General features: G+C 36.0%; 1 protein-coding gene across 1 annotated transcript in view; it reads left to right on the top strand.

The window, feature by feature from the left end:
• The window catches only part of LAMA4 (laminin subunit alpha 4), a 161,831-nt gene that overhangs the window by 75,740 nt on the left and 58,709 nt on the right, over window positions 1-27,382 (top strand). The window contains exons 5-11 of the mRNA XM_049771231.1: window positions 1,484-1,698; window positions 3,967-4,062; window positions 6,594-6,745; window positions 10,454-10,564; window positions 18,357-18,468; window positions 21,923-22,090; window positions 25,212-25,405. Coding sequence (XP_049627188.1) covers window positions 1,484-1,698; window positions 3,967-4,062; window positions 6,594-6,745; window positions 10,454-10,564; window positions 18,357-18,468; window positions 21,923-22,090; window positions 25,212-25,405 — 1,048 coding nt within the window. The remainder of the gene's footprint in view (window positions 1-1,483; window positions 1,699-3,966; window positions 4,063-6,593; window positions 6,746-10,453; window positions 10,565-18,356; window positions 18,469-21,922; window positions 22,091-25,211; window positions 25,406-27,382) is intronic.

The raw sequence follows: 27,382 nt of genomic DNA, 5'->3' as shown, positions 1-27,382 counted from the left end.
TTAAAAAAGAACATGCAGTTTCTTATTATTACTGGCCATATTTTAGTTATTTCTTTGGAAAGTCATTTCTTCCTTTCAACTCCCAAGATCAACAACTGAGGCCCAGCCCTTCATACCCAACCCTGTTCTAGCCTGCTGCTCTTGTTGCTGTGGAATCTCACCCTGGTTTCCTCACAACTACTTTGTTCATGCTCTCACCCAGGTCACAACACCCAGGTCAATTTATATCCCATGATGGGACCATGTATGTTTTGCAAATGTGTTGGAAGCATCTTTTTCTCCAGTTAGGCTGTCTTCAATGCTAATTTAGAGACCCTGACAGAGATGAGGCTCCAGTCAGCCAGCAAACATGCCATTGGCTTGTACTACTTTCTTAAAATATTTGAGCTTATACTTGAAAATTGAGTGTTCATATCAAAAAATTTTAAATAATAAAATTTCAAAGTATTTAAAAATACTACTTTTTAAAAATATATAAACATGAGTTATTGACAACATGAATCCTTTCACTCCCTTCAAGGCTATAATCTGCCAACAATTAACAGGACCTGGGTAGCGGTTACCCTGTCAGATGTATCCTTCAGTCCTACTAACAGCAGGATCATTGCTAGTTCATAAGGTACCTTTGGGAAAATAGAAATAAATATTTCTTCCTTTGGAGAGAAGCAGTCTTATCCAGATTTCTTAGCTTGGCAAGAGAGGTAAAGGCTTTAATGATTTCAAATGCTCTGAATTCTCTAAGACAACAGCCTACAGTGCAGGACCATAGGTAAAAGCTTAATCCCAATAAATGAAGTTCATTGTCTGGTTTCTAGTTTCAAGTCACAGATTTGAAGTTTCTAGAAGACTGGTACTCTGAACTTAAAATCTGTGTATTTATGAAACTCTCTGTTCTATTCTCTATGCTTTATCTCTGTGCTGACTTCCCCAACCCTAAATATTCTCTGGCCCTACATTCACCTACCAATGAAGAAAATAACAATCCATAAACTTCAAACTGAGCTCTGAATATAGCTCTTAATCAAACCCTTTTGGCCAGAAAACTGTCAGGTGCTTATTGGTTGTTCTTTATACTAACTGAACAATAAACTATAGCAAGGTTGATGGCAATTAGGCTATTTTACAACAAAGGTGTTATCAGCACTAGGACAGTTCTGAGCTATGAAATAACTCATTGAAGAACATTTGGTATTCCTGGCTCCTCCCATCATATTCTAGCCATACACCAGTTGAGTGAATGAAATTCTCACAATATATATCCAAACACTCCCACCTTTGGAGTGTGGTCTGTGATCAAACACTTCTTAAATGTGGAGGGGAAGTTCCATAAAACCAAAGTCTAGTCCTCTAATAAAGGTGAAAGTGTATTAATTCTGTGAAAGCAATCCCTGGTTATTCACTACATTTTGTTCTTGTTAGGAAATAACACTAAAATAAAGAAAAGCTATTGTGTGTACATTTTCGATGTGTAATTCTATTTCAGATGTGCTCCTGGTTACTATGGAAACCCCTTATTGATTGGAAGCACCTGTAAAAAATGTGACTGCAGTGGAAATTCAGATCCCAACCTCATTTTTGAAGATTGTGATGAGATCACTGGGCAGTGTAGGAACTGTTTACCCCACACCACTGGGTTCAAGTGTGAACACTGTGCTCCTGGTTACTATGGGGATGCCAGGATAGCCAAAAACTGTGCAGGTAAGGTATTACCCTAGTAAAATCTGCCACCTGGCTAGAATTCTTGTGTTAAAAGCAAGACCTCTATCAAAACTGATTTTGAGAAAATGTTTCAAGTGCCCTCTTGTTATTTCCTCAAAAAGCGATCAGAAGCCTAAAAATAATTGTGTATTGTTTGTGTCCATGTTTGGTTTGGTTTGGTTGGATATTGACATTTCCATGAAATAGAATAGCAAGCCATGATTCAAAAAATTTTTTTTGGTTTTTGAGTCACACCTGGCAGTGCTCAGAAATAGTCCCTTGCAGGCTCAGGTGACCATATGGGCCGCTGGGAATCAAACCGAGGCCCATTAGGGTTGGCCGCATGCAAGGCAAACACCCTACTACAGCTATCACTACAGCCCCCATGATTAGAATTTAATTATGCACCAATTTTCTCAAATGGAGAACAATATTTCAAGAATAGTGTGAGCAATCTGCCTGGTTTTAAATCTACAAATTTTATTTATGATTTCTTCAACCCACAGAGTTAGATAAATTTCTCCAGAAGGGACTAAAATTGCTTTTCTCTAGGAATGTAAAGCAAAGTTGAGATTGAATATTTCTTACTGCTCAATGACTTGTAGGGGGAAAAAGTGTGAGAAGGAGGTGTATGCAAATTTCTATTGAAACTCTCTCACTGAGATAGATTCTCATTTGAAAAGATTTTTAAGAAGTGGAGAATTTACAATTGAGAAAGAAACAATATTTGGAGCTGGAGAGATTGCACAGAGGTGAGGGTATTGCCTTGCACATGGCTAACCCAAGTTTAATCCCCAGCATCCCATATGGTCTGCCAAGTAACACCAGGAGTAATTCCTAAATACGTAACCAGGAATAACCCCTGAGCATCACTGGGTGTGCTCCCCCCCCCAAATAAAAAAAGACAAACATTGAAAGTAAAAGTGTCTTTGAAAAAAAACAAAGGGCATAGGGACATCATCCTGAGCAAAAAGGGACAAGAAGAGTCCTTATGCATCAGACTAAAGGGAAGAAGCAGGCATCTATCTGATAGAGCATTTGCAAATTGGCAAATCAAAACCTTAAATATTGTCATCTTGAATCTCAAATATTGACTAAAATTAGACTTAAAATGTTTCAAAATATTTCTTATCAAGGTCACATATATAGCTCAACAGATTAAGTACATGCTTTGCATGCAGGAGCTTAAAGTTTGATTCCAGCACCCAATAGTCCCCTGAGGACCACTAGGAAAAACCCTTGAAAAAAGCACTATGAGTAAACCCTGAACTTGGCTAGTATAACCTAAAACCCTTCTCATCCCCCTCCTCCCTCACCCTCACCCCAAGAAAGGTTCAGCTCATTCTTAGAAAGGATACTCATGTTAGAGGCAATAAAGCATAATCTTGCTGAAATGTTTAATAAATTTACATTTTATGGAACATTAAGCAACTGAAGTGTAATAAATATCTGTCCCTTTTGAAGCTAATTTTTTATATTTATTTGCAAAGATAATTAAGAAGTGTAGGAGAGAGTGGAAATTCACAGTTCTATTCCTGCTTATTGCTAGCATAGAAAAATTAGGAAAAAATTTTTCTTAACATTGAGCATTAATTTCTATTCTGAAATTTACTGGTAAATTAGTAGTATGCTGAGATTATTTTTCAGTTTCCAAATGGCATTCTATAAAACCTTTCATAAATCATTAAGGGTGCTTGGGTTTTCTAAATTCATAGGTGTTGCTAATTCTTTGCATAGTACTTTTTCTAGCTATTCCATCCACAGGTATTGGAAGGTTTTTTGTTTTTTTTTTTTTCCATTCTGCCCAAAGCTAACCACAGAGGAGACTCAATAGAGTGTTGGGTCAGCTCACTTTGGGCTTTAAGCAGCAACTCTGGAGAACCTGCCTGCCAAATAAATGTACCTTTCAGATTTCAACACAATGTACGAATCATTTTGTACATGGTGGAATTCACCAAGATCTTTTTGGACTGAAGCAATTGTGCTATCATGTTGGCATCCCAAAAAGTTGAAAGAAAATTTCTAGAAAATTTAAATTTATGCTTGCTCCAAGGTCATCTTTGAAAAAACCCTCACAGGGTTGGGCTTTCTTTAGGTGAGGAGCAAAATCTTTATCGTAGATGGCACATGGGCTTAAATATATATATAGTTAATCTCCATGGAAGATGTATATATTGATAACCAGCTTTTCTAGAAACCACCAAAAAACCCTGCCATATTTGAAGAATTAAGAAATGAATCCCTAATCTCTTGTTTTTGTTTCCACAGTGTGCAATTGTGGGGGAGGCCCATGTGACAGCGTAACTGGAGAATGCTTGGAAGAAGGCTTTGAACCCCCTACAGGCACGGACTGCCCAATCATAAGTAAAAATAACCACACATGATTGACTAACCCCACTTTCTCTAATGTACTGCAGGTGTAAGTAAAGCAGCGCCAGGCATTTTCCTCTCTCTGGGAACTTGTAGTTTTAACCCCATCTGTGCCTCAGATAGAAACTAAGCAAAAGATACACAATGGTCTGTTTGATTCCAATTAGCAAAGAAGGGACTGGCACTTAAAACCTTGACTTTAGAAAATTGAGCATATCATGTCTTTCATTTTAGCATCCTTACTTGTAATAAAGCCAAGTCAGACAACCAATTCCCAATGACTGAGATTATTTTAGTTTCCTTTTTTTTTTTTTTTTTTTTTTTGGTTTTTGGGCCACACCCAGTGATGCTCAGGGGTTACGCCTGGCTTGGGGAACCATATGGGACGCTGGGGGATCGAACCGCGGTCTGTCCAAGGCTAGCGCAGGCAAGGCAGGCTCCTTACCTCTAGCGCCACCGCCCGGCCCCTATTTTAGTTTCTTTATCTCTTCATGTACTCAGTAATTAGACATACCAGCAATGCCTTACCACTACACTGTAGAATCTGAGATGCTCACAAATTTAAGTGGCTTTCCCTTACTCCAAATCTGAAGTGGCACCACTGCATCTTTCTATCATTCCTGTCAGTCAAATCTTGAGCAGTCCTGAAAATATAAAAATTAAAAAAAAACTGGCAGAGGGAGATATACACTGGTGAAGGAATAGGTGTTTGAACATTGTATTACTGAAATTCAGTCATGAAGAGCTTTGTAGATGTGTATCACATAATGAATAATTTTTTAAAAATTATTAGTTAAAAAAAGTAAAAGAATTTTTTAGAAAATGTTGAAATAAGTGCCCATTACTGGTCTTAATGACTAAAGCAAACTTCAAACTCTTTAATTTACAAATATTGTTATTGATTCTTAGGATTTAAGGAAACTTGAACCATTAAAATCTTTTAGTAAGCAAACAGTAATATTTTCTATAAGTAGAGTGGCTTAAGTATTAAACTTCATGAAATCTTAAGATTTCATTGAACTGGGGAAGAGATATAGTACAAAGGCCAAGGTATTTGCTTTGTATATAGCAAGTCCTGGTTCAATTCCCTGCACTGCTGGGTTTATTCCTGAGCACAAAGCCAAGTGTGAGCCCTTAGGACAAAAGAGTGCTGCACAATTCCCTCCCCCAAGGAAAAAACTATAAAACAATAATTTCCCATATTTTGTATATATTTAAAATCTTTCTATACATTTATTAGGTCAAATATTGAAGAGATTTTTAAAAGAGTTTACAAATAAACCTGTAAAGAAAAGAAATAAAGAAAAGAATTCTCCCATTCCCCCAAAGATTACTTGGCCTCCTGGTCTCCTTGGACACAAGAGGTCAATTTTACCACTTTAGAAAGTCACACAGGGGCCTGAAAAATAGAACAGTGGTAGGGCTTTTGCCTTGCATGTTGCTGACCCAGGAGGGACCCAATTCAATTCCCAGTATCCTATATGGTCCACCAGCCTGCCAGGGGTGATTTCTGAATGTAGAGCCAGGAGAAACACCTGAGCACTGCTGGTGTGTCCCAAAACCCAATCAATCAATTAATAAGTAAAGTTTTATAAAAAGAAAGTCATATAGGATGTGAGGCACAAGCAAAGCAAAGGTTACACACTGAACTCCTTAGGTATCCCCTACCTAAGTAGGAGGTCCTTAAAGACATCTAAATGAATGCCTGACTCCAGGCACAACCTCTACCAGCCTGATGTACTGGCCAGGTAGTTATTCTTCTGAGAGAGAATATTGGTAAGGCCATGTTTAACTTCAAATAGCAAATTAACATATTAACAATATTAACATTTCATTTACTAAAAAAAGAAAGGTCTCTCAGGGAAAAAATGGGAACAAGAAACTTCTATGTACCTTAGAATACAAGGCATTCTTGTAGAGTGAAGATGGCAGAGGATCTCAAAAGGGACATGCAAGGAGAAACTACAACCTACCATTTCCATGGGCCCAGGTTCAGCTTGATTTGGGGCCTCATTTAGGTAGCATAGAACCATATTTATAAGCAATGTTGCCTACAGACATCATGTGTTGGAAATGGAAGTCATTGGGAAAGAAGACAGCACCACCCTAGGGTAAGACTGGGACCTGAAGGAAGGCTGAGCAAAATTCTTCAGAGTAAGGAAAAAAGTTTCTTTTCTTCCTATCATCCAAAGTCCGATGTGAGGAAACCCTTCCAATTCCTTTCTCACCACTAAAGCAGAGTAAACCAGGTGTCTGTTTATTCCCACCTGTCTCAAAAGTTTTTATTATTTTATTTTTTGGTAATATTAACCTCATTGAGGTGTTTTAAGCAGGGTTAATGTCTGCCATATTGTTTGCCTTATCTTAACTCAGTTCCAATTTTGAGTATAAGGACTAGTTTGGTGACCTAAGAAACCAACAATAGGAATAGTATTCTCCAAGACATATTGCACAGTGCTCCATGGAAGGCAACATGTTCCAGCCAACTTTGCTGCTGATAAGTTGACACAATCATTTACTTTCAGGCTGTGATAAGTGTATCTGGGATCTGACTGATGACCTTCGGCTAGCATATCTCTCCATTGAGGAAAGCAAGTCTGGTGTGCTGAGTGTGTCCTCTGGGGCTGCTGCTCATAGACATGTGACTGAGGTCAACTCCACCATTTACCACCTCAAAGTAAGGAAGAATGTTGCACTTTCTGTGTGTATACATTTAGTTTTCAAAGGGTCATTCTCGGTTATACCTTCCCTTCTGGTATGTGTCTCATGAATGTGCTATTACTGGTTGTTAGTATAGGAAGAAAATTTCTTCAAGTTGAGAGTAAACAATCTCAACCAAGAACCACCAAACATCTATAGGAGAGTTTAATAGAAAAAATAAAATGGCTAAAAGGCTAGTATAGAGAAACAAAACTATTTAAAAAAAAGAAACACACTTATATTTCCTTGGTGAACTTATGAATTGATTACTCAAGTGATTACCTTAAACCTTAGCCACAAATTACCACATTTGAGAATTCCCTATCATTTTTATAAATTAATTACTTTACTTAAAGATCAGGTTATGAATTATATAGTTGGCATAATTGATCATCCTTTTGTTACATCTTTTGTTTTTGAACATTAGGTGACTTCAGAAACACATTAGCATCTAAATTTGTGTGTTCCACAAGGTATAATAATATTTAAAAACAATTGGGATGCCAGATGGCTGATAAGGAAGTTTAAGCACTATTGCTGATATTGGGGCATGGTTTAAGCTGCCAGACCTTCAAGATATATGAGAATTCTATGGGGGGACAGGGGGAATGTTACTCCAAAAATGTTCTGGTGGTGTTAGTCCAAATACTGGCATACCTGGAGTTTGATCAAATTGTTGTCTCTGCAAAGAGCCATATTTAAGTGTTGAAGTTGGGCCATTGGCAAGCCTTGATTGTGGGTGATAGGTGCAGCTTTTATGGCTTCATTGGGATGGGAACTTAATCTACCCCCCCCTTGAGATTGCTAGTTTTCAGCTATGTGGTCAGTATGCCCATAATTTTTAATGGCTTGGTTAACATCTCTTTCAAGAATAGATTGAGTCTATGGAGCTGGCTGAATATAGATATACTGACTGCATTAACTGAGAAATCATTATATCCCTATTTCTACCTATATCTGTCTTTCCCTCCCTTCCCCCTACTCCTTAACCTTTCTTTCTCACTACTATATATTCTGATTTTCACACTCGGACATATACTCAGATACTCAAACATATGTGTAGATTCTGTTTTTTCTCACAGGACTAATTAATGAATAATATCAAATAAATAAGCTAAAATGCAGGCAATAGTCAAGAACAGTGCATGTATACCTACCTAAAGCTGTAATATTTTTCTCCTTGAAATATACTACTATTACAGTTATATTTTTTGAAAAGCAAAAAATGATTCAAGGAGCAGAAGAACAAATAACACTTTTTTTTACTTTGTCAGCTTAGCAAAACAAACTTAGAAACCAGATGGCCTTGCCTTCAAATCCCAATGGACTTTCTAGTTATGACCTTAGACAAGCTATTTAATCTCTTTACTCTTATTATCCTCATGAGAATCATTTTGCACATATCTCATGGGTTGTAAAGATTTCACTGATTTACAACTCAATATTTAGCAGAAAAGTGTTCACTTCTCTACTTTGGGACAGTCCAAATGCTTTCCACAGGAATTTACCAAGTAAGTAATACATAAATAAAAATAACAAAATTTTAGAACTGGATGTAATCTTACCCCATTCTAGTCCAATTTTAGGAATTATTTTGGTACAAACTTATCTGTCTGGACAGATGACGGAACTAATTCTCAGAGGAGTAACTCAGACTTGGGCCTATTCATAGCAGTCAAATCTTGACTTTCCACAGTACAACATCAAGATAGACAGACTTCCCCCACTTTATCCAAGTAGAGTTTTCCCATGATGCCTTTACTAAACCAAAAATATATAAAAACAAAAAGGGAATAAAGGCAAATGTGATGCCTGGGTATGTTGCCTACATCTCCCCTCTTGAGATGTGTACTTTTCTACTTTAACTCCGGGACATTTACTGGGGCAATCTCTGCCTTTAGAGAAGCTAGAGCTCCTTGTGAGCACTTCGCTCTCTTCTCTCTCTGTCTCTCTCTCTTTCATGCTCTCTCCCTCCCTTTAATCAGTATTTCCAAATAAAACCTATTTTTTACTTAAAAAATGAAAAATAATTACAACTCAATTACCTGGAAATATTTTTAAACATTAAAAATCAAAAAATAATAAACAAATTATATCAAATAACACAAAAATACTAAAATGCCACTAACACATAACTCCTAAAATGCCACTAAGTTTATTCAGAAATGATATGACTCATTCATGACATTACTCACACATAGACTGCATATAATCATTCCCAAGGGAAGGAGTTTGACATTATACACTTACTGAATTGACTGCAGTACAGTCCTTTATAGAAGAACTGTAAAACCAGCACTGAAAACTATTTTCACATTTTTGTTTTTTACCATAAAAGAAAACAGTCAAATAAATTTTGGGGTTGCTATCAGTTATGGAAAAACAGATACTAACATAGGTTAAAAGTGAAGGGACGTAAAACAAATTTTTGAAAAGTATGATATGTGCAATAATCATTGGCAAAAGGTTGAAGGACTTATTCCAAAGTAATCTAAGTAAAGCCCATTTGGATCAAATATCTCAAAAATTAAAAGGAGGCAGATGGTCTTAAATAATGGAAATCACTGTCTTTATAACAGAAGTAGGAAAATGAATTTGAAATTTCATTTACATTGATCTAATGGGTTGCACATTTACTCCAATGCATACTAAAAATGAAAGTGCAAAGCTCAGACAACCCATTTGACATCTGTGCAAATTAGGAAAGGAGTCCAGTCCCCATGGTCAGCACAGACTGGGGAGCAGAGCTCACAGAATTTCTGGCCCTTACAGCAACTGGTGATCTCATGCAAGTTTCATCCTTCATACCAGCCTGCATCTTTTTTCTTTATTTTTAAATAGTATCATTTGAAATACAAAATTACAAAGTAATTCATGATTGAGTTCAGTCATACAATGTTTGAGATGTCCACTTCACCAATGTCCCTTCACCAGTGTCCACTTCTCTCCACAAATGTCCCCAATTTCCCTCCCATCTCCCAGTTTGCCTTTATAGCAGACACCTTTTCTTTTTTAATTTTTTCTTTTAACCTCTGAGGTTTTGAGATACTGAGGTTTTGATATGAGTGTATCACTCATATCACTTTACTTCCTGTCAACACCCAATTTTCATCCAGAGTGACCACTTCCCCCTATCATTCCCTCAGAGGTAAATTCTTTATCTTAACCCTCTTCACCACACTGTGGCAAGCTTCCTATTAAGAACAAGTTTTATGACCTTAGTTTCTATTATCTTGGGTATTATTCTTCTAGTATGTTTCTTTATATTCTCACAAATGTGTGTGATTATTCTATGTCTATCTCTCCTTCTGAATCATTTCAGTGATCATGATTTCATCATTTTGTTTTGTTTTTAAGTTTTTTTTATTTAAACACCATGGTTACAAGGTTATTTATATGACAGTTTTTTTTTTCACAGATAAAGTTGTTCATGATTGAGTTACAGTTATACAGTTAACAACCTTCACCAGGGTGCATTTCCCACCACCAATGTCAACAGTTTCCCACTCACCTATCCTGATGCCCTCTTCCCTTGAATTCATTGTTTTGAACTGCATCGACCTTCTAACCATATGTCCTTGAAAAGCAGAGGTTTATATTGAGTTGCTGTACACTATAAGCATTGTGTGTGTGTGTTTTCAAACCTGTTGTACAATCTGCTGATTTTTTTTTCATTCTTTTATAGACTAAATTGTCAGAAAGAGAAAACCAGTATATCCTCAGAAAGATACAAATCAACAATGCTGAGAACACAATGAAAAGCATTTTGTCTGATATGGAGGAATTAACTGAAAGGGTAGGTACTGGGTGTTTAAGACTGCCTTCAAGATTTTGCTGGTGTAAGCTTGACTGAGACTTTAAAAAGTCCAGAAAAAGTGCTGTGACCCCTGTCTTTTAAATAAATCAAAACAAGACCCCATAGAGAAAGTTAACAGAATCATTCTTGACTTTCCCCTTTTGATTGGTTTCCTTGAAAAACTATGTTAAAATAAGAAAACTTTTGTTGGACTTACTGCTGGTTCCTAAGAATTGATAAAGCTAATTTGGATAGTCATTTCCCTTACTTAGCATTTTATGACTATTTTATTTCTTTAGAAATAAGGTTTTTATGACATAGAGTATAAAATTTAAATGTTTGCTAAAGGATATGTTAAATAATAAAGGGTAAGAAGAAAAATTGTGCTGAAAAAGCAATTTTGGAGTTACACTCAATCCTCTTCTGATCATATATTAAAATAAACTCAAAACATATTGTAATGACTTTATGTAAGCATCATGGTTACAGAATTGTTCATTGTTGGGTTGCAATCATAAATGTACACCATCCTTCACAAGTATACTTTTCCCTTACTCTAGCTTGAGTTGAAACTTCAAATCCACAAGAAAATAAAATGAAATAAATTGTAAACTTTGAAGGGCACTAAGTTTTCCTTTGATGGACTGAAATACAGTCCATCTTTGTAAGTCCTCTCTTACAAAGAGAGAGTGAGAATTAAGTTGGCAGAATAAAGTGTTAAGTATTCAGTAAAACAACCAAAAAATACAAAATAGACTAAGAAAAACATAAAGGACAATATGATGTGTTAAAGGTCAAAAATTAATTAGTGAAAAATTAAAGGATGAATAGAGTCAAAGTGAGAAATGATTAAATACACTCCTCAAGAGCCTAATAGAAAAATAACCTTTCTCTGTCCTAAAAGAAATACAACTAGCCATCAGTTGCCATGCTTATTTGCTTTTTAAATATAAATTAATGAGTCCTAGTGTTGGTATGGTGAGGCCTTTGCTCAGCTAGGTCTGTCGCCTGTAACCCCTTTACCCAGCATGTCAGTACAGTGGAGAAATTATCTCACAGGCAGTCAGATGAAGTTTTAGGAGAAATCCAGCTTTATTACAAGGCCCTAACCACCTTGTGCCACTTGGCTTCTAAGCTAAGCAGCCTCTTCCCTGCGGCTCTGTGATCCCTCTTCCCTCTGCTATCTTTCAGCTGCCCTCCAGGCTTCCTTGCTGCATCTCCCTTTTCTCTCTAACTTTCCTTACCCCCTCTCTCCCCCCAGGCAGACTTCTCTACCTGCCCATTCCAGGTATGAGTGGTTCTGATCATTCAGGTGGGATAAACAAGAAGTTGAGGAAGGGGATACCTTGATTCTCCATCTTTTCTGTATTATTGCACTAAGCACTATTAATAAGTCTAGATTGAACATCCAAGTTTCTCTTCACAAGCTTCTATAAACAAAATCACAAGAAGATTTCTGCAGCTAATACAGTTTGAAAATAAGATGCTACATAAGATACACAATATAACATCATAGCAATTGGGAAACATTCACTAGGATAGCTGAGAACTTTCAAAACTCTAACATGCATTTCCCCAGAATTGTGCAAACAAATATTAAAGCTCTAAAGTTAGATACAAAATGTTCTGTTTGCAGTTGGGCTTAGAACAAGACAATAAGATCCATACAGATAAAACACAATTTAACCAGCAATTATAGTGGCCAATGAAAATAGGGTCAAGAGTTTAGTCTAGGTCACAGGGGTCTCAAACTCAATTTACTTGGGGGCCGCAGGAGGCAAAGTCAGGGTGATCCTTGAGTGCAAAGTCAGTAGTAAGCCTTGAACATTGGGGGGTGTGACCCAAACAACTAAAACAAAACAAAACAAAAAAAGATTCCTCTAGGGCAGGGCCACAAAATGTTGTATGGAGGGCCGCAATCGGCCTGCCGGCCGCGAGTTTGAGACCCCTGGCTAGGAGAAAGTTAATATTTTGGTGGTAACCCAGGTGCAAGAAGTTCTGAAAGCAGCTTCTTCTTATCGGGTCTTCAGCTGGTTTTGGATCCTTAATCTTCTCCATCTTCACCTTCTGTGTTAGACTGCTGGGATCTCCTCGTAAGCTGCAGTTAAGGGTCTGAGGTCCTCACAAAAGGCTCTTCTGGAAGAAGAAAGATGGTAAACGGTGGAGTCTGGGACAATGCCCAGTGTCTTCAACTCTTTTTTTTTTTCCTTCCCCCTCCGTGTCTTCAACTCTTTCCCCTTCACTGCCTATTTCTGTCTTACCTGAGGGGGCCTCTGCCACCAGAGGTGGTGGGTCAGCTCTGTGAAGCTAGGGGATGAATTGACAAAATCTATGTTATTTGGGAGCATTACTGCTACCTTTCACTGGCATTAGCAGTGACATTAGCATTTCACTGGCATTTGGTCCCCTCTATCCTTTCACAACATCAAAGAAACTTCCTGGAATTGTTTCTCTTAATAGCTGACTAGTGAACAAAGACATCTTCTTTGGTGTCATTTCTGCTAATAAATCCATAACCATTTCAGACATTGAACCTTTTAACAGTGCCCAGGACTTGGATTGCCAGCATTGGCTTGTCTGTCTACCTGACTCAGTGCTTGGGGCACAGGGATATCTTTAGTTGAGCCGTTTTCAGACTGTAAGACTGCAGAGATGGTAGCTGGCTTATCATTCTTGGGAGATGGGAGTCTTTGGTTTAGTGCCAGTAGTAAACAATAAATTATCAGTTCTGGGAAGGCCTTTAGATCAAGAACTTGTCACCACTGGGAAAGCACTCTTCCCCTCTTGTGGCATGTGTGCAAGAGAATCTCTAGAGAGCTTGGCTCATGTAGTCCAAGTAAGAAATGAAGGTAGATAGACCAGAGCAACATGAAGCCATTCAGAACAGGAGCCATGTTCACCGATGTTCCAGTGAAAGGTGCAGCACGTTCAGTCCAGCTAGAGCGGGCTGTCATGGTAATAATCCACCAAAGGGTCAAGTCCCTCACCATCATTGCAGTCTTCTTGGGTCCAGGGTTCAAGTCCCTTGTGGTCACCAGTTGTTGTTTAAAAAAAGACATCTAGGCTTGTGCTTCCATGTGGTGGAGCGAATGGCTTGTGGGTGAACAACTTACAGTGTGAGTTTTCTTACCTGCTATAAATTCCATATCTGTGTGGATTACTTATTGCAGGGAATTGCTACCAAAGTAACTTCTCCTGACCTCCCCGGATATTGGTGGGTGGGAGGGAATGGGCTATTCTTTTCTCTTCTGGGAACTCTGGGATAACCAAACCTCAACACAACTCCCAAATAACAACAATTATTATGTTACAATGTTTATCAATATTCTACTTTAGTTATCTCCCACACTGATGTTCAAAGTCTCTGGATTTCTTTCGGGAATCTAGTGTTTGACATACGTTGTTGAAGTGCCCAACAAAAATAATACTCGTTCTCTTCTAAAGTCACTCAGTTAATATCATTGACCTTATATTCCTTTAACTGTTAAAGATAATGTTTCTTAAAAGGTTAATTAATATAACTGGATCCTTGAATGATATTGCTACCTTTGTCACTTATTTCAATATAATGACTCCTGTTAACATAGCAGGAACATTTGAGCTGTGAAACCTCTTACATTTCAAAGAACATTTCTGAAAGAAATCCTTGTGAAAACACTGTGCTATTTTATGTGGGCATCACGGCTGGAATTTTCCAAAGTGTCTCAATTCTTGAAATAATTCTATGGAGATTAGTTTCTCCCAGAGATCAGACATCGATTAACTTGCCTTTCGGTTGTACTATTTTCCTGCTCCAACATATGAAAAGTAAAGATTTTGAGGGGAAAATATAAAACCAATTTAATTGGAATATCACAACAGAATATGTTCTGGGCAAGAAAACATCAAAGTGGGAGTTAATAAAACTTATTATATCAAATGCCCATATATTTCCATTAATTCTAATCAAATATTTAAAATATTGGTGATTCAATAGTTCTAGTAGTACAAAAGCTTGCTGAAATATTTCAAAACAAATGCCAATGCTGTTTTTCTGACTTTTCAAGCATACTTGAAGACTAATATAAAAAATTTTAGAAAAGACTGATTCTTAAAAGGATATAAGGAAATATTTGTCTTAAAAGGCTTCTATGAAGAAAGTAATATTTGACTTTAAGTAAAAGATTTTACTATAGGTTACCTTTGTGATTTTTAAAATGCCATTGTACTGTTGCCTCTTAAATTCAGAAATACCTCTGCGCAAATTATCTATCAATTGAATTTATGACTCAAATCTCACAATTACGTAAGAGTATTTAAAAATAAAAATTACATAAAATTTTATGTAAAAGTTACATTATATAAGATTGTTATGTAAAAATACATAAAATACTATTGATCATATTGAAAATACCAAAAACTATGGTAAGCTCTGTTCTTCCATTTTCCCAATACACCATGCTCAGAATAAGAGGTATTGGACTATATGAGAGGTATATGGATCATGGGTTATCTGTGAATTTTGGTGTTACCCTGTCATGTGTGTTTTGAAGATACATGATGAAGCATGAAACACAAAGCCCTTTCTCCAGGTACTCATACAAGAAGGTGCTGCACTACCCACTCCATCTCCATCCCCCTCTTCTCTGGCCTCAGAAAACGTGATCAGCACACTCAGAGATCATTGGGACTGAAATAAAAGTAGGTCACCCCACACATGAGAAAATACCTGAACTTTAAATAACTAAAATGAAGAATATTTTTAATTGGCTATGAGAAGTGGCAAGGAAGGAAGCTGGAATTGGAGAATTGGATGAATAAGTTTAAAATTACAGAACAGATAACTCTGGACATTTTAATAGTATAAGGTTAATTTGCCTGTAAATGCCCAGAGAGAGATTAAAGATTCAAGTCTATCTCAGAGAAGATATCAAGGCTAGTAAAGGACTTGAAAGTCATTTATCATTAGAAATAAATAGACATGTACAGATTTTGAAATGGCACACCAATATAATGGCATTATATGTCCTAATTTATTTTTTTCTCAGAGTAATTATTCAAAATTACCCCTTTTACTCTAAAAATTATCTCATCTTAAAGAGAAAATTATGAGTGTCCTCTAAAATATTGATCATCCTAATTTAATCTGTTTGATTTTTAATGGTTATTATACAAAAAAATTAACTACATAAAAATATATCTTGTCACTTTTATTTATAAAATGTGTTCAAGGAGAATTCACTGCTGAAAGTGAATTGATTTATTTGCCTTTAAATCAAAATTTATGTATAGTCATAATTCTTAAATTTAGACTTTTCTTGATATTAGGATCACCTGTTGTACCAGGTGTACCTCTATAATTATTTCCCTGATACAAGTAAATATTTCCCCAAAAGTTGTACAAACAAGGTTTGCACAAAATAATTTTGACACAGATAATTTTGCTACTTAGAATTAGAGATGTGCTTTATCAGTCTTTTTTAAAATATAGAAGCGCCCTCTGCTGTTTGTCTGAAAGAAGAGGTTTTCTTAGAATTATGACATCTAACAATTTTATAGCTAATACGATATAATCTACCTATCTATATAGCTCATATAGCTAATCTAATAAAAATTTATATTAAGGTAAATATTTTTATAAACACAGTAATAATAATTAGCCTTTCTCTGAAGTATGAAGCCAAAGTCAAAAATATGAGTTTTGTGCTTTGCAAATATAATTATTTAAACTGATGCAAAGTCAATTTAATTTTTAACATTTGATATATTCTTGTATTTTTAATTAAAAATATTGTATTGCCATTGCAGTAACAAGGTTGTGATAACATTAGTAATAATTCTGTTAATGTAAAATGTTACTGCGCATTCCTCCCACCAAAACATCAAAGACCCTCCACTGTCTTTATGTCATTTGTAGTCCTCCATTTGTGAACTCAGTACTCAGAACCCTGCCATCAACTAATAGTCTCCAATTTGTTGTCAAAACCCTAGAATTTTTTTAACTGAATTCTGCTCACTCCCTTGTTTTATTTACTTACATGTTATTTTTTCTTTCAAAAATATCATAAAGGGGTCGGAGAGATGGCATGGAGGTAGGGCATTTGCTTTGCATGCAGAAGGATAGTGGTTCAAATCCCGGCATCCCATATGGTTCCCCGAGCCTGCCAGGAGCAATTTCTGAGCATAGAGCCAGGAGTGACCTCTGAGCGCTGCCGGGTATAACCCAAAACCAAAAAATAAATCATAAAAGGGTGACACCAGAATAAAATATATCTTATTTTACAAACATCGTTGAAGTTTAAAGTGATAAAAACATATCCTAACACTGGAAAGTATGACACAAACCAAGAGAAAGAATTATATTTCGGATACAATGTCTTCCAGAAAAATCAATGTTTGGTGAAAAGACTGATAATGTGTTGTAGTGTAGAATTTATGGTGTAGAAGAAACTTTAAATTGCCTGATAAAAATCCCCTGGTATGTATTGTATGTCATATCTATATTCTCTACCTTAAAAACTGCTTAATTGTGTTGTGTTTGGGATATAAACATTCCCTGTAAGATCATCTGGGGAAGAATTAGATGAAAATAAAAAAAATAGTATTCAGGAGTCTGAGTGATAGCACAGTGGTAGGGTGTTTGCCTTGCATGCAGCCAACACAGGATGGACCCCGGTTTGATGCCCTGCATGCCATATGGTCCCCCAAGCCCGCCAGGAGTGATTTCTGAGCACAGAGCCAAGAGTAACCCCAGAACACTGTTGGGTGTGACCCAAAAATCAAAACCCTTCTTTGAAAAATTTACACAATGGTTCTACCAGGTTTCATGTGGGAAGATCCCCCTGTATCCTGCTGGCCTTTCATATCCTAAAATATGTTGTTATATAGGTGATCCAAGACAAAAAAAAATAAAGAAAATCACCAATCAAGTAAAGTGGGCATTCCAAATGCCAGATTGAAGCACTTTAAGTCGGGAGTACATCTTTCTAAAACCAAAACAAGTGTTTGTCCCCAAACTGAATACAGAACAGTGTCCTGGTAATAAACTATTACTTAGAACAGATTCTGTACTGTCAAAGGCACACAAAAATTGTACATCTAACCACTCAGTCACCCTTTTATTAGAAGTCACATTTAAACTGGAATTTCATTCTCCCTAGTACTCTAGGAAAATAGTGGCCTCCCAGATTGAGAGCATAGAGTTAGCTACTTGGAGATTTCCATTCACTCTGAGCCAAATCTACTTGAGCAGCTATTTGTACACAAGTGCCATCAACACTGATGGGAATTTGGGATAAACCACTATAAACAATATTTAGCCCAGCAAGAACAATCCTTTATACCTCTGTGGTAATTCCACTTCAGCCATGGTTGGACCACCCAAGAGTCAGCGGATGCATAGAACATTTCAAGGTTCCCTTCTTACTCAATAGTTTTCCTTTTGAACCTATAAACCCCTCAGCCCACACAATACTGAACTGATTGGCAGGCATGAATAATTTTCAGGTTTGGAATCTTGAGGTACAATAAAAATTCAAAGGGTAAAGTGTATATTAAAAATGTGGTTGTCCTGGACAGAACTATGAGTAACGGTAGAGGAATAGCAGAAGATTAGAAGATTTTATAGCATTCTGTAATTCTAAATCTAATCATTATACCAGCTTTGCTTGATTTCTGAAATATTTTGTATGCTATAGAATTTTTTCATGCCAGGGAAATTTATGTTTATGGATAATCATGCCTTCCACTTGAATCTATTTATAGTATTTCCTGTTCAAAAATCTAATATGTTATTTATATGGATTCTTTATAGGAAAGTCAGACCTCCAGAAAGGGTCAACTGGCACAGAAAGAAAGCATGGATACCATTAACCATGCAACTCAGCTCGTAGAGCAAGCGCATGAGATGAGAGACAAAATCAAAGGTAATTACAACATAGTTTTAAAGTCAAATAATCATTTATTGATCATAATAAAAAACAATGACTAGTACAAACAATGTTTTCCAGGTACTAGATACACTTTAATTCACAGACTGCCCAACTGCTCAGCAAACATGAGTCATTTTGTAGTCTGGCAATCTTGATACATAGGTGTTACAGATTTATAGTAAATTTTACATGCCAGTGTCTCTAAAATGCAAGAGGCTAGTATGAATTGTGTTAGACTTGTCAATCTAATATTTTATACCTTCAGTTACATAAAGGTTTCTTGATACAGGGGTTGTAAGTGGAAAAGGTTTAAGAAGCCCTGTTTCTAAAAAGAAATTCATTTTTATATGGTGAGTAAATTATCCTAAGTAAATTATTCTGGCACTTTAGGTATCCTATTGTTCTTTCTCAAGGTCCAGGCAGGCAACATGCTCTGATGATCAATCCAGAAGAAAGGCAGGAAAGGTACACATAATATTTGTGCTAAAATCTAGTGGCAGTTTCACCTTCCTTCATTGGGAGTATGTATTTGTGCTCTGACTTGTGATAAGTGCAGGCTGCATTTTGAAGACTGTCTTTAAAATATGCTGAAATTTAGTCTTCAATTTACTAACAGAATGAACTGAAGCACTTGTGTAGGTTGTAAAAAATAAAGAGAATTTCCTTGCATTACAGACTAAGATTTAGTATTGCCTTCATTTTTATTATCTTATATTTTAAGAGCTGGATGACAGCTTCAGCACAACTTAGGATACAATACAATAAAGGGACTCACAGTAGGAGATTCATATCTTTTTACCAAGTTGTAGGGAGCACATTCCAGGCAACAGCATATATCAAGCCAACATTAATCATTCACTGTATTTCCTTTAGAAACTATAAAATGCAATGAAAACAGATGACATGCATTCCAAAAATTCCTCTGCTTCTCAATATCTTATATTTCTGAATCTTCCAGTAATATATTTTTATAGAATATTTTAGAACTGTTATGTTTTTGTAATCAGATATATTCTAGATTAGTTGACATCCTCTAAATAAGAGATAAATGTCGCTCAAGGCAGTAAATAAACAGCAAACTAGCAAATCATTCAGAAGAAATAATAGCCTTTGTTGTTGTAACTCAAAATTCTCATTCTAAGTTTTTCAGTTGTGAAGATTACAAAACCTCTCTGTTGACCCTTTAAGAATAGGAAAAATTGAAACAAGTTAAAAGAAATGTAAATAGGAAACAATTTCTTTCAGCTTTTGCCTTTTTAAAATAATTGAATAGCCTTCAAAGGCCAAAGGCAAAAAATGTTATTTTTATTATTTCCTTTCTTCTAATCTATGCCAGACAAAAGTAAAATAAAATATACCAAACTGTATATAATTGTTAAAAGTTGGCAACAAACTTAGCATTTAAGTTCTAGGTCTGAGGGGGAAAGTATTCATGTTTAGTTTATTTCAAAAGTTTATGTTTTTACTTCTCTTAAAAAATGGATGTGGGGGCCGAAGAGGTAGCGCTAGAGGTAAGGTGTCTGCCTTGCAAGCACTAGCGTAGGACTAACTGTGGTTCAATACCCCGGTGTCCCATATGGTCCCCCAAGCCAGGAGCGATTTCTGAGCGCATAGCCAGGAGTAACCCCTGAGCGTCAAATGGGTGTGGCCCAAAAACTAAAAAAAAAAAAAAAAGAATGTGAACCCTCTGTACATTTTAAAGCATATTTGGTTGCCCTGATACTTTTTCAATAGTATTTGTATCATTAAAAGCCTCTCCACCCACTACACCACCCATCTCCCTTCTTTCAGAATTTAAGAATGCAGCGCAACATGGATTATGCCTCATTCCTTAATCTCAATCATACCTAAAACCACTACTGCTGATCTTATAGCTGGGATCCATGTAAAATGCATGCCCTTATTTTGACTTAATTTATGTAATTCTAGTGTTTGTTTATCCAACTTGTCTGACCAACCATACAGATCACGGTGAATCAAAGACACATAATTCCATTTATTCCAGGAAGAGAAAGTGCTTCCTCCCAGAGATACTGTAGAAAAAAAATAGATTTTATATCATTTTCATCTAACCCTATATAGTAGGGGGAAAAAAGAGTTCTCAGGTATTCTAGTCTTTAGAGAACTCATAATTCCTTTGAATCTCAGAATTTTCTCTAGTTCTTGAAATCTCCATCATTCCACAATGAAAGTGAGGTAAAAATGACCCAGAATCAAAATGAAATTAAATTATTCCATTTTGTTTCAGTAAATAAATAATCTTGATAAGAAATGTAATATAAGGCAAATAACACTTTATTGCATAGAATGTTTTGTATATAATATATAAAGAATATGGGGCCGGAGCGGTGATGCAAGTGGTAAGGCGTCTGCCTTGCATGTGCTAGCCTAAAACAGACAGTGGTTCGATCCCCCAGTGTCCCATATGGTCCCCCAAGCCCAGAGATTTCTGAGCACGTAGCCAGGAGTAACCCCTGAGCATCACTGGGAGTGGCCGAAAAACCAATATATATACATATATATTATTAATGTGAAAAAATGCACAGCCAGGAGCCAGAGAAAAAGCATGGAGGAAAGGCATTTGCCTTGCATGCAGAAGGACAGTGATTCGAATCCGGCATTCCATATGGTCCTCTGAGCCTGCCAGGAGCGATTTCTGAGCGTAGAACCAGGAATAACCCTGATCCCTGCAGGGTGTGACCCAAAAACCAAACAAACAAACAAACAAACACAGCCTGCAGCCTGCTCAATCAAACTTCTAATTTACACAAAGCATATCATGAATCTGAAACACTCAGCTGAGGCTGAAAAATATTCTATAACCTCCTATTTTGGTTTATTTCCTTGGCTTAAATACAACTGATACCTATAGTTATTTCTACATATGTCAGGAGAACATTTCTCTAAGTTATCTATCTAATATAAAACATTCATTAAAGGAGCCAGAGAGATGAACAGCATTTACTTTGCAAGTGGCTAACCCAGCTTTGATCCCTGAGACCCTATATGGTTCACCAAGTTCTACCAGGAGTGATCCTTGAGTGTAGAGTCAGGAGTTACACTGGAGTATCACCTTCTTAGGCCCAACATCAAACAAAAGTTTCGTCAAATTTCCAAATTTGTATGTTTTAGGTATTGATATTCTCTAGACACAGTAGAAATAACTTGTAGCTGAAGTGAGGTGACTTTATAATAATAATTCATTGATATTTCGAAGACACTAAATAGGAAGCAGAGGAAAGTGATTTCCTTAAACTGTAGTTATCCCTAGAATACATTATGATCTTCAATGCTGGCTGCAGTTTCACATTAGTCACTCTCTTTGAACGTTTCTCTCTATGGAGTCATCCCTGTACTTAGTTCTTACTTGCCTGTGCTTTTAGTGACATCACCAACATACTTTGCCATCTTCCTTATTTCCTTCTCCCACAACTTTCTTCTCTTTCAGAGATAAACAACAAAATGTTGTATTATGGAGAAAAGCAGGAACTTAGCTCTGAGGAAATCTCTGAGAAGCTGGTGTTGGCTCAGAAGATGCTTGAGGAGATTAAACACCGTCAACCATTTCTTACCCAACGAGAACTTGTGGATGAGGAAGCAGATGAAGCCCATGAATGTAGGTATTTTTACTCCTAGAATCCAGCACCTATTTGTTTCTTCTATGTGGTCTAGGAGATGACATTGAGCCATAGACAACATTTGATCAAAGCTCAATATCCATTCTCAATATTTATACCAATTTAGAATTTATATGGTCTCAAATAATCATCCAGATACACAGCCTGCAAATAACTAAAATCTTTAGGTCCAGACCCAATCTCAAACTTTTGATAAACAATAGAAATACTGCACAGAATCTATAGAACTTTAACTCCTGAGAAGAATTTTGTGAAATGTATAAAATATGGAAAAGAATGGAATCAATTTCCAGAATTGCAGTAAGAGTGAACTTATTGAGTTGACCGCAAAGGTACAAAATTCTTGTTCTAAAGTTCATAAATATCTTTTAAGGAGTTAACTGCCAATAAAGTCTTCCTGATGCATGTAAGTTAAAATTATAGTTTTACTAATGAACCAATGACTTTGTTCAAATCATCAAGTTATGACTTATCTGTAACAACACTTCCCAAATGTATTCATTTAAAATATTACTTTGCTCATGATGCAATGGATATGTTATGCATTCTCAATTTGGATCAGATATAGCCTAACTAGTTTGGACTAAACCTGAACTGTTAATCTCTGTTCATGTTTCATGGAATGAGCTCATTGACATGTCTAGGGTCTTAGGGTAACTGGTCCACTCTTTCATTGTGAGGTGTTATCCTCAAGGGGGCAAGCATTCTGAGTGACATTGTGAGTGACAGCTTTCTGATAATAGAAAGTTCAAGGTCACCTGAGTCTCAATCTTAGAGCTCAGCAACGTCCTATCCATTCTTTTCATCAATATCATTTTAGATTCAAGGATAAAAAAACAGATTATACTCTTGATAGGAAAAGTGACAACAAACGTGACCATTTTTATTCATTGGGGGCTTAATAGGTAGTATCATGTCTTGCATGCATTGTAGCCACTTTTAATCCCAGTTCCTCCAAACAGTCCCCTACCTCAAGCCTTGCCAGGAAAGATCTCTAAGTTCAGAGCCAAGAGTAAGCCCTGAGCACCACCAGGTACATTGCAACCCCCAAAAAGTAACTTTATTTTTACTTATCTGTTTGTTTATATATTTGTAGTGTCCCAGAACAAATCCATGTCTTTACATATACAAAGCAAATGCCCTTTCACTGAGCTATGTTCTTGACCCCTTATGTCCTTTTTAATCTACACAATTAACATGAAATCTATAAATTTACATGTATTTTAACTGTTGCTCTTACATTATAACTGGAGAGATAGTACAGCAATTAGGGTACTTGCCTTTCACATAATAAACGAAGTTTAATTCCTGATACCCCATGTGGTACCCTGAGAACCACCAGAATTGATCCCTGAGTGCAAAGTCAGAAGCTGTTCTGCTATGTGTAGCTCAAAAAAAACTTAAAAATAACTAAGTTAATTAACAATTCATAATGATAATAGTTTGATACAGTTGTATTATAGTTCTACCTCTCGTACTTACAATTTAATGCATTAATAGAAACTATTATTATATGACTAATTTAAATATATTGATATATTTTATTATATATATAAATTGTACTTTTTATTTATTTATTTTGTGTTCCAGAGGTTGATTGATAACATAGGGCCTCACACATATAAGGCGAGTGCTCTACCACTGAGCCATATCCCTGACCCTTTTATTTCACAGTTTAAAACATTATTAAAAGGGTAGTGATTACTTCACTAGATAGAAAAAATGTTCATGACACAAAAGAACTTTAACTCCTGCACTAGCACATTGTTCTATGGTTGTTACTATCAACTTCTACTAACAATTATTGTGAATACTCTGAAGATAAACATTTTTAAAATTTTATTGTATTAAAGTACCATGATTTGCAAAGGTATTCATAGTTGATTATTCATAGCAGTTTTTCAGTTGATTCTACCAAAAGTGTCAACTTTAAAGAGGAATATTTTTATATAAATGATATAATAACCAACAAAGAAAGTCTTAAAGCCAGGAAAAATGTCAGTCCCCATTTCTACATCAGGCTGAGGCTGACAGTTATGAAGACTGTAGCTATAATATCAAAGTCAGAAGCTTCCAAGCACCTTGGTTGCCTATTTATTCTGCAACTTGACAAGAATGTTATTAGGAAATGGGAGCAAATGTGTCTCACTTAGGCCTTTCACCAAGAGAATGCTTTTTTCAGTCACTGTTTTACTCAGCTTCAGACTTGAAGATCCTGTTCACAGTGAGAAGGAAAATACAAAACCTCCCAAGACAGACTGATATTATTTGGAAAAATATAAAATTAGTCACAAATTCAGAGAACTGAGACTTATTCCAAATTTAATAAAACATATTGTGGGCTAAGGATGAGCACAATTGATGGAGTGAGGACCTTGCCTGTGTGTAGCTCTAGGCTTGATTCCCTCACTACATAACCTAACCTCCCCTCACCGACAGCCCCTGACCACTGCTCCTGGAGTGGTTCTCATAAAATAATGTATAATTTCAATTTACAAAATATACAAAATAAATTATAATTTCCATCCACATTCATTACATCCAGTAATCTAGTTTTCACATAAAAGAGTTAATTGAAAAAAATTTTATAGATATATTTTATTTAAACACTTTGATTACATACATGATTGTGTTTGGGTTTCAGTAATATAAAGAACACCACCCATCACCAGTGCAACATTCCCACCACCAATGTCCCAAATCTCATTCCTCCTCACCCAACCCGCACCTGTACTCTAGACAGGCTTTGTCTGGAGAGATGCAGAAAAAGAGCGGTCATGAATGTCATTTTTCAAATAAGATCACTGTTATTTTTAATAATAAATCTATAGCATATCCAAATACTTTTCCTACAGTAAAGTTGCTAAAAAGGTCATAGTTCTGCAAAAGACATCTCAATTGGAAAACTAATCAAACCCGTTTTCTGGCTGACTGCTTCCAGTTGCTCTCAAATCCTACACATGAGGCTATTTTTATGAACAGCTTCAAACTCTATTGTTAAAGAAGGCAGATCCTGACAAATGTAGAACTTTGATAAATGCTAGGCAGAATAGGAAGAAATAGAAGGCCAGACTGAATCTTATGTTCATTTCTTCCAAGTGTTAAACCAGGCTGAAAATTGGCAGCGACTGTCCAATGATACTCGCTCTTTGTTTCCGGTTGTCCTGGAGCAGTTGGATGATTACAATGCTAAGTTTTCAGACATCCAGGAATCACTTGATCAGGCACTTAACCGTGTCAGAGATGCTGAAGACATGAACAGGGTCATAGCAGCCAGGCAGCGGGACCATGAGGTATAGTGCACAATAATTATAAATGCATGTCAGGAATATTAAAAAAAAAAGAAGAGACAATATATTCTAAAATGTTGATATTTAAATATGCATATTATTTAAATGTAATTTTCCACTGATATGTATAATATAGTATGTGCATGTAAATAGATTCAAACTTTTTAATTGTTTAATGCTTATGTTAATAACCACTCAATTGTCTTGGTTTTCATATATGTGTAATTTATTACCCTTGTGAGTCAGCTATGATCTATTTCTATACTTGACTGATCTTCAGAGTTCTAGGACACCAAAGCAACTCAGAGCCATGTTCCTACAGAGAGGTATCTGTAATATTTGGGAAGACTATAGTATATCTCCCAAGTCAACAGAAGTATGTCAAATGTGTAAGTCAAAGTCATTCAAATACAAAGAGTCAAAAGACAATTGCTAGACAGGGCCAGAGAGAGCAAAGATGGTTATCAGTGTGGAACCAGAGGCTTTGTCCATGCCCACATCTAGAGAACAGAACTGATTAGAGTAACATCTACTCTACACAGGTTTAGATTCATACAACTATGAATGGAGTCAAAACAACAGTGAGAGGTGTCATTTTCCATTAGAAAGCACCCATAGTTGGATGTAGTTATGAATATAAGGGCACAGAAGCTGTGTAAAAATATGAAAATTATTATTTCCATTGCTTATTTTTATCATTAGAAAGCTAAAATATAGGTTTTTCTCCTAGATTTTCTATAATTGCTGTAAAATATCCTAAATAAAATTTCAATCATCAGTGCCATCTTCTAAAAGGTGTAACTACTTAGTCAGTAGTTTTAAAATAATAATGGTCAGGAAGATATACCTGATTTAACACATGTATTAATATGTCATGTGAGAAAATTTTAGTATAACATACAATTTCTTCACACATATTTCAAAATAGTTATGAGGATTCAGCATTTTCCTTGAATTAGCCCTCTTCTAAACTCAAGTTTAACTTACCATCAGATCTTGCTAATTTTATAATTAGAATATTTTAACTCCTTCCTCCTTACCATATCTCTGAAATTGCATATTAGAAAATATACAATTTCTTAAGAAAAATAGGATGCTCCTCTCTTTCTGTTCTTTCTCTCTTCTAAATCCACCTTCCCCACTCTGATCTAAATCGCAGTTATAATATTCACTGCTTGCTCTTATTATAGCTTTTAATTTTTTTAATCCTACTTATAGTGGTACTTGTTTTGTTTTGTTTGGTGGGCACACCTGGCTGTGTTCTGGCTCTGTGCTCTAGAATCAGTTCTAACAGTGCTTGAGGTTGAGTTAAGTTGGCTGCAAGAAAGACAAGTACCTTAACCCGTATTTTATCATTCTAGCTCTAGCTTTAGTTTTGCAACAGTCTATAGAACTTTTTCCTTTGTTCCAGAAGTAATATACACCAAAAGCAGCCAAGGTGATATAACCAAGTTATTTTTGTAGGAATAACTTTATTTAGATTGTATATTTATCACATTATTTCTGCTTTCTCTATACATTTCAATTGTTAAGTTTTAATATATTATTGGTAAGATTTTATAGATTATTTGGAGATCTAAAACACTAAAAATTTTGCTATTTAGGGGCAAGAGAGATAGTACATCTGGTAGGGTGTTTATCTTGCACACAGATGATATGAGTTCTATCCCCAGCATCCCATGTGGTTCACTGAGCATCACCATGAGTAATTCCTGAGTGCAGAACCAGGAGCAACCTATGAGCACCGCCACATGCATCCCAAAAACCAAAAAAGAAAGAAAGAAAAATATTTGCTATATAAATTAGTAGTAATTGTTTCTTCACTCTGTACCACATCAGCTTATGAAAAGTTTTGTCACTATGTCCCACCACTGCCTTCTGGCCTTGAGGGTTTCTTGTGACTTATCTGCTGTAAATTTAAAGGATGTTCCCTTGAATGTAATTTCCCTTTTTGATCTTGCTGCTTTTAGTATTCTATCT

The sequence above is a fragment of the Suncus etruscus genome, chromosome 4 (genome assembly GCF_024139225.1).
Source record: "Suncus etruscus isolate mSunEtr1 chromosome 4, mSunEtr1.pri.cur, whole genome shotgun sequence".
Taxonomy (NCBI): Eukaryota; Metazoa; Chordata; class Mammalia; order Eulipotyphla; family Soricidae; genus Suncus; species Suncus etruscus.
The sequence above is the reverse complement of the archived record's forward strand: the minus strand, read 5'-3'. Positions and strand labels throughout refer to the sequence as shown.